This window comes from Urocampus carinirostris, chromosome 2 (assembly GCF_059441175.1).
Source record: "Urocampus carinirostris isolate Australia breed hairy pipefish chromosome 2, RoL_Ucar_1.0, whole genome shotgun sequence".
Classification (NCBI taxonomy): Eukaryota; Metazoa; Chordata; class Actinopteri; order Syngnathiformes; family Syngnathidae; genus Urocampus; species Urocampus carinirostris.
In genome coordinates, this window is record NC_142350.1 from 59,908,089 (window position 1) to 59,916,887 (window position 8,799).

The 8,799-nt window shown below is 37.2% G+C and overlaps 1 protein-coding gene across 2 annotated transcripts; it reads right to left on the minus strand.

Moving 5' to 3' along the window:
• Nucleotides 1-194: 194 nt before the first annotated feature.
• riiad1 (regulatory subunit of type II PKA R-subunit domain containing 1) lies at nucleotides 195-5,057 on the minus strand. Of its 2 annotated transcripts, XM_088327363.1 has the most exons (5): nucleotides 4,914-5,057; nucleotides 4,771-4,847; nucleotides 4,618-4,664; nucleotides 746-819; nucleotides 195-671 (listed from the first exon to the last, which is right to left on the minus strand). In XM_088327363.1, the coding sequence occupies exons 1-4, from the start codon at nucleotides 4,989-4,991 to the stop codon at nucleotides 749-751; spliced, it is 273 nt and encodes a 90-aa protein (XP_088183489.1). In that variant the 5' UTR covers nucleotides 4,992-5,057; the 3' UTR covers nucleotides 195-671; nucleotides 746-748. The 2 variants fall into 2 exon arrangements, with proteins under 2 accessions (XP_088183489.1, XP_088183488.1); XM_088327362.1 differs by having other exon boundaries at nucleotides 195-819.
• Nucleotides 5,058-8,799: the final 3,742 nt, after the last annotated feature.

The window sequence follows — 8,799 nt, forward strand, 5'->3', positions numbered from 1 at the left end:
GATCTACATCTTGGTGGTGCCTTTTAAATTATTGATTAAATAAGAAGGTTTGAAATAGAAGTAAATTTGGTTGGTCAAAATCTTTATTATTTTTTCTGGGAAAAAAACAAAAACAAAACCCAGGCTTTTATTAATTGTCTAAAACAAACTGGGTTTCAATATTCTGTCAGGACAAGAACGGAAACAGGACCCAATTGCACAGCGTTTACCACAAGTTTTATTGAAAGAAAGAGGAAGGGATGCGCCCATGATCCGGTGTTCGCTGGACGCAGGAAGTAAGTCGCTCTCGGACTGTGATCCGAACACGGAAGTGGATCTTCCGTAGCGAGCGATGGCGGTGTCAGGGACAGAAAAACTGGTCGGTAGCCGGGACTGGGAGAGTAAAGTGTGGTCGGGGTCGGAAACGAGTCGTAAGTCAGGACGGGAGAGCAGACGTGGTCGGGATCAAAACAGGTCGTAGCCGGAGACAAACGAGAGCAAAAACGGGGCAGGCGGGAATCAGGGTCGAAAAAGGCTTGCCTTGTATAAGCAGAGGTTCTCAGATGGACTGACAACAGGGGATAGACAGGACTGGGTTTACATAGGGACAGGGAGCCAATCAGAACCCGCAGCGGCTGGTGCCAAATGAGCGGGCACAGGTAAATCACATCGGTAATCATGACATATTCCAACTTGAAATAAAACACAGGAACGAAATTACTATGTACAATTCTACTTTATGAAGTATAACAGTCCACCATGACACCTTTCACACGTCCATATTGATGGTCGCCATTTTGGCGTTGATAGCATTGGCGAGGTCGGGGTTGGTGAAATGATCTGAAAAACACGATTAAACATATTTATTCACTGTAGGACACCCGTAATTAAATGTTTTTTAGTCATCAAAATAAAATATATGCCTGTTAGTCTAAATAGGGCAGTTTGTGTTTGATGAATATCTTTCGACAGAGACATCACTGCCCTAAACAAGCGCACCAAATTGTCCAAAAAAAGAAAGAAAAATTTTTTTTAGCGCCTCCTAGTGGTAAAATCAGTATTGATTTAAATAATTAGCTAAAATATATGATCTATGATGTAAATGTGCATTTAAAAAATATTCATAGGTTGAGAAATTTGCGTTTATTTTAAATAAAATGACAATCACCTAGAACTGGAGGCTCCCTAATGGCTGCTCACATTTCTGCAGAAATTTCCTTGTAATGTTTAATAGAACATCACTGAAGAAACATTGCTTTTTTAGAAGGAGTATGTCAACAAAGTCCATGGCTTACGGTAACAATATCCTCTGGTCTGATGAGACAAAGATTAATGCATTTGGCTCGGATGGTGTGAAGCATGTGTGGCGGCAACCAGGTGAGGAGTACAAACCTGTTTGTGTCGTGCCTAATGTCAAGCATGGTGTTGGTAATGTCACGGTTTGGGGCTGCATGAGTTCAACTGGAATTAGGGAGTTTGATTTCATTAATGGAAACACAAACTCAAGTATGTACCGTGGAATACTGGAGCAGAGAATGACCCCTTCCCTCCAGAAACTGGGTTGCAGGGCAATGTTCCAGCAATGACTTCAAATACAGTTCTAAAATGACCAAGGCTTTTCTAAAGGGGCCAAAGGTAAGGGGAAGGACTGGCCAAGCATGTCTCCAGATCTAAATCAAATAGAACATCTTTGGGAAGGTGGAGAAGCATAAGATCTTGAATATCCCCCAGCTCAGTCATGTTGTCAAGGAGGAGTGAAAGAGTAACCCAGTGGCAATTTGTGAGGCTCAGATGAAATCCATGGTCAGGAGGTTAAAGTGGTTCGGCAAAATCATGGTGGTCACACCAAAAATTGAACTTCAGGAACTTTTACTTAAGGGTGTACTCACCTTGGTTTTATTTTGAGGAGGAAAACAAATGTACACTGCTATATAAGCTTAACAGACTACATTTCATTCTGTCAAAGCTTCAGTGATGTTCTATTGAACGCTATTAAGAAACCCATTTATGTGAGGGGTGTACTCACGGTAGATACATACATTATGTGTTGCATTCCTTATAGGGTTTGTATTGGGTTTTTCATTTTCTGCGGCTGAGTACTTTTTTGGGGGGGAACGGTTACAGGCATCCTATATGGCTCTTTCAACATTTTAGGCTGCTAACACCTGACCTAGAAAGCTAACATTATTGTCCACCATCTTGCTACTATAAATACCTTCAAAAGCCCAAAACTTTGCAAAAGGCAGGGCAAGAAAATGAGAAGAAACTGTGCAGTTTGGTTACCGTATTTTCCGCACTATAAGGCGCACATAAAATCTGATTTTTTTAAAAAAAAGCTGACTATGCGCCTTATAATCCGGTGCGCCTTATATACGGATCAATATTCGTACTTCGGAGGATGAGGATGAGCCCAACTGCCCCGACCTTCCCTCATCGCATTCTACAGGGGCACCATAGAGAGTATCCTGACCAGCTGTATCTCTGTGTGGTGTGGAGGCTGCAGCGCTACCGACTGGGGTAGTGTGAGGAGGGTAACGAGGACAGCAGAGAAAATAATCGGGACTACACTTCCCTCCGTTCAGGACATTGGCCAGAAGCGCTGCCTATCCCATGCTAAGAACATTATCGGGGACCCCTCTCACCCCCATCATGGACTGTTCACTCTGCTAGCCTCTGGGAAGAGGTACTGCAGTGTGCGGTGCAGGACCACCAGGTTCCGCAGTAGTCTAGTCCCCCTGGCCATTAGACTGTTAAATGGTCAATCTAACATATAGTTAACCTAAATCTAAACGGCTGCTAATCTGACTTTTTGCACTACTGGCAGTTCTTTATAGCTTGCCACTCCTTGCACATTTGCTCTCTGCACTATTGTACTTACAGCGTTATTGTTACAGTGTTAATGTTACTGTTTACCTGACTTGTTAACCTGACTGCCCATTTTGCACATCTGGTTAGCTACTCCTCTTGCACTATCGGCACTATGGTAAAATACTATACGTAGCCATAATACAATACAACTTTTACTTATATCTGTACATTCAAGGAAACTGCGGGTCAGATGTATCGACATTTCGTTCTGTATACACGTGTACTAGAATGACAATAAAGTAGATCTGAATCTGAATCTGAATATTGAATGACAAGGTCTCGCAACTAAGAGAAGCAGCCACCGACTCCATTTTTCGCGTAGAAGAAGTGCGCTGTGCATACTGGGAAATATTAAACAACGATTCTCTTTTATTTGTGGGTTTGTATAAAGACCCTGAAATGGTTCCTATTAAGAGACACGCTTACAACGCAGAGTTTAAACTCAAGGCGATCAGTCACGCAGTAGAACACGGGAATAGAGCAGCAGCGAGAGAGTTCAACATTAATGAATTGATGGCCAAGTAAGGAAGACTAAACAAAGTTTCCGTGGCAATAAAGCGAGATGGCCACAGTTAGAGGACACACTTGAACAGTGGGTTGTTGAACACAGAGCAGCAAGTAGAAGTGTCAGTACAATAACTATTCCAATGAAGGCAACAGCGCTGGCACGGGAACTTAACATTAAAGAATTCAGAGGTGGTCCTACTTGGTGTGTGTTTACGTTTTACATTTTACAGTTATTATGTTATTGCTTTATTGTTATTGTTTTGCACTTGTTGTTTTTGCACATTACGAGTGTCACTATATTGCGATTGCTCTAACGTTTAATTTACCATAACAGTATCAGACGTTTTTTTTGCGTGTTGACTAAATGGAGGAAAAGTAAAATGTTATCCTTGCTGTTGTTCAAAGATGTGTTACAAAAATGCTTTACCTAAGAGAAAATAATAAAACAGCTGTTTATTCATTTTGGGAGTGAATGAAGATTGTGGAAAGCTTGTTTGTTATTTATTAATAAAGTTTGACTGACCTATCTAACTGTTTTGTTGACATTCCCTTTAGCGCGGCACCATCTAATGGTTGCATAACGTAACTACGTCCTCTACTGTAGCCAAGTCAAGTTAAGTCACATTTATTTATATAGCCCTTAATCACAAAAACGTCTCGAAGGACTGCATAGGATTACAATTCCAAAATTGCACAATTACCTGATCTTAAACCAGCATGCACTTATAGCGCCTTATAATGGGGTGCGCCTTATGTATGGAAAAAGTTTAAAAATATATCATTCATTGAAGGTGCACCTTATAACACAGTGCGCCTTATAGTGCGGAAAATACGGTACTTTGAGTCTCCGTATTTTGTAATCTTCCTTGTGCTTTTTAGCACTTGTTTTGTTTCACGACAAACTACAGTGACATCATCTCCGCTTCTAAGTGCAATACCCCAGTTGTGAATATTTTTTAATATAGATATGAATACTGTATTTTAGAGGTGAATACTTCATATTTTTGTGATTATTAGTCACAAAAATTATACACACGGTCTCTTTAATATTCCTAATGTTTAGAATATGTCCATCTTATTCTTTGTTTTGCACAACAGTTTGTTGTTGCTAAATGTCATTTCACTATGTTTTGGTGCACTTACAACGTAGGCCAGTCTACGAGCACTATTTTGTAAATATTGCCTTATTTGTAATCTATTTTATTATATTTTCATCCGGGGGTGCCACGTCTAATCTCGTTGTGAAAGATAAAATGAACTCACCAGCTGCGAATGCACGAATGTGATCCGGCCTTTTCAGAAGCACATCTCTGTAAAACACGTAATGGATATGAATACATATTAAAGGTTTTGGCGATTTGGGCGACATGTTTGTTTTACTAAAAAAATTTAAATCCAAAAGTCGATCGAGAGAACCTGAGAAAATCCTCAACCATGACTTCTACCTCCGGATGCGCCATCAGATAATTCTCATTGTCGATCCTGGTCTGGATCTGCATAAAATGAGGCGTTTGGGGAAGTCAAGTGGATAAATGGTGGCGTTTGTTTGGATTTCTTACTTTGAACAGGCGCAATTTCTCCCGCTGGTCGGCGTTGAGAACGCCAAAATCCAGTTTTGGTAAGGCGCTTTGAGACATTTCTTATCCGAGTTGAGTAAAAGCAATGGCCGCCACCTGCGGGGGACATAAACAAACCGTTGTCCTGGAAACAATTACCTGCGGTTACACAAATTGTCCGCTAGAGGGCAATGCAACGCTAGATAGAACGTCACTAGTTTGGTCATTCACGTGATACGTTATTTATTAACACTCGATAAAAAAAACTATCTGTATTTCTTGGTATTTTTGCAGTACCGTATTTCTGTAGGTTTTTGGTAGTATTACTTAAGATATATTTTCGTAGCATTTTTGTAGTATGATTTTTGATTTTGCAGTATTTCTGTAGTGTATATATTTTATTTTCCGAATGAAAGCAAAATCATATAGTATGTCCCTTTTTGAGCACTTGATTTGTTATTTTTTTGTAGTATTACTGTAGTTTCTTTTTTTGTAGTATTGTATTTCTGTTGTGGGATTTTGGTAGTATTTCTCCAGTGGATTTTTGTGTTATTTACGTTGTAGTATTTTTGTTGTTTACTGTAGTTGTACATTTGCAGGATTTCTGCAATATGATTTATCTCTTAGTATTCTTGTAGTATTTTTGTAGTATGAAAGCAGTACGATATATTACGTCCCTGTTTTAAGCACTCAATTGGATATTTTGTTTTGAAGTATTACTGTATTTGTATTTTTGGTATTTTTATAGTAGGATTTTGGAACTATTTCTGTAGTAGCAAATTTGTAGTATCTCCATAGTAGTATTACTGTAGTTTTATTTCTTAGTATTTTTGCTGTACTGTATTTCAGTAGTAGGATCTTGGAAGTATTTCCGAAGTAGGACTTTTTGCAGTATTACTTAAGTTGTATTTTTGTAGGATTTCTCTAATATGATTTCTGAAGTAGTATTTTGTAGTATTTCTGTAGTTTCTTTTTTTGTAGTACTGTATTTGTGTAGTGGGAATTTGGCAGTATTTATTCAGCGGATTTTTGAGTTATTTATGTTGTAGTATTTTTTTTGTTTTACTGTAGTTGTACATTTGCAGGATTTCTGTAGTATGATTTATCTGGTAGTATTTTTGTAGTATTTCTGTAGTATCATCTTTCTTTTCAGAATGAAAGCAGTACGATATATTACGTCCCTGTTTTAAGCACTCAATTGGATATTTTGTTTTGAGGTATTACTATATTTGTATTTTTGGTATTTTTATAGCAGGATTTTGGAATTATTTCTGTTGTAGCAAATTTGTAGTATCTCCATAGTAGTATTACTGTAGTTTTATTTCTTGGTATTTTTGAAGTACTGTATTTCAGTAGTAGGATCTTGGAAGTATTTCCGAAGTAGGACTTTTTGCAGTATTACTTAAGTTGTATTTTTGTAGGATTTCTCTAATATGATTTCTGAAGTAGTATTTTGTAGTATTTCTGTAGTTTCTTTTTTTGTAGTACTGTATTTTTGTAGTAGGATTTTGGTAGTATTTCTCCAGTGGATTTTTGTGTTATTTGCGTTGTAGTATTTTTACTGTAGTTGTACATTTGCAGGATTTCTGTAATATGATTTATCTAGTAGTGTTTTTGTAGTATTTCTGTAGTACCCTTTTTCTTTTCAGAATGAAAGGAAAATAATATACTAGGAGCCTGTTTTAAGCACTTAATTGGATATTTTGGTTTGTAGCATTACTGTATTTGTATTTTTGGTATTCTTATAGTTGGATTTTAAAAGTTTTTCTGTAGTAGCACATTCGTAGTATCTCTGTAGTAGTATTACTGTAGTTGTATTTCTTAGTATTTTTGCAGTACCGTATTTCTTTAGTAGGATCTTGGAAGTATTTCTGAAGTATGATTTTTGCAGTATTACTTAAGTTGTATTTTTGTATGATTTCTGTAATATCATTTCTGAAGTAGTATTTTGTAGTATTTCTGTAGTTTCTTTTTTTGCAGTACTGTAGTTCTGTAGTGGGATTTTGGTAGTATTTCTCCAGTGGATTTTTGTGTTATTTACGTTGTAGTATTTTTGTTGTTTTAGTGTAGTTGTACATTTGCTGGATTTCTGTATTTTGATTTATCTGGTAGTATTTTGTGGTAATTTGTACTGCATATGCATTTTTGTAATAGGTTTTATTTTAATATCTCCGTAGCAGAATTGTTGTAGTATTTCTGCAGTATTTTTGTAGTTGTAATTTTGTAAAATTTCTGAAGAAGGACTTTAGTAGAATGTCTGTAGTATTTTGTAGTACTATTGTAGTTGTATTTTTCTAGTGTTTCTGAAATTGTATTTTTGTGTTGAAGTATTGGTGTTGGATTTTTGCAATATTTCGGTGTTTTCTTTCTTTTCAGAATAAAAGCAAAATACAGAAGAATATAATGTGCCTGGGTTTAAGTACTGTACTACATTTGATGTTTCATTTTGTAGTTATTTTGTACTATTTTGTAGTATTTCTGAGGTAGTATTATTCTAGCAGACACACAAAGGGAAGCACATTAAAAAAATTCAAACGCATGGAATAAAAATAAAGTTTTATTTTGGCAGTCTTGCAATCTGATACAGAACTATATACAGAGAATGTAGTATTAAGTCAATCCATTTACTATATTGTACATACCTTTGAAGGTACATTGTGTATTATTCAGTGCCTTCATTCATTGAAAAAAAATATTGAGTTAAATAATACGCAAAAATACATGAAAAATCATATAAACAGGCCTTTTGGTCACTTTAATTTGTATTCTTTCTTGTGCTATTTAGCACTCATTTTCAGTTCTACTGGATAAGGGGTTTACAAAATGGCCCTGTGAGTAGCCCGCAGACTGGTTCTGAAAAATAGTTCATTGATTATTGTGATTTCCTAGGAAATGTGATATCTTTTTCACTGGCATGATGTTTAGTGGTTGTCTGAGCCTATATTGATCCCTCACAATTAAAACCTGGTAATAACATAGTAATAACATAGTAATAACATAGTAACAACATAGCAATAACATGTTCTTTAAAAAATGCAGAACAAGTAGGTACTGTGGCCCTTTGCGGTAATCAGTAACAAAAAAAGTCAATCCCAGCTTCAAAAAGTTTGGCGACCCCTGCACTAGACCATACAGCGACATCCAGTGGTCAAATAATACATACTGTCCCTTTAAGACTAGCTTAATGGCTGTTGGCATGACACTGTAAAATTTAAAGTAATACACATAATTACATATTTCTTACAATATGTTTCTTCATGTGAGCATGACACTGTAAAACAGGAGTCCGGAACCATTTTGACCCAAAGAGCCATAAAAGCAAAAATATTAATAGAAATGGACAACTTGAATTTGTCTCCCTCCCGCAGTTACTCAAGAGTGTTGAGGCTCATTTTGTTTTTCATTTTGTCCTAAATAATGGTTTCGTGCAAGCAAAGTTCTTTTGAAAAAATGTCACAAAATACTGCAAACGAGGATACCAAGGTATTTACCTTCAGTGCAGACGGCGCTGGGAGAGGTGGAGGAGTGCCCGCATTACGATTATAGCTCCGCCCTTTCCTACCACTCACCCAATCAAATTGCTTTAGGTGCTGTTCTTGAGCTTCTGGGTGTTTAAAAATTGTTATGTGGCTTTTCATCATAAAGTGTCCTAATAACATGCACAGATTGTTTAATGAGCTGCCACATAAAAGATTAGTTAGCGATTTATAGTATGTGGGTGTGACACGTTTTGCTCTCCTGTCCCGGCTACTGACCTGTTTTCCGCGCCACTCCCGCGTTCAGAACGACCTGCTTTCCCACGTCCAGCAATCACCGGATCGTGGGCGCAACCCTTTTTCTGTCTTCCAATAAAACTTGTGAGAAACGCAACGCAAGTGGGTCCTGTTTC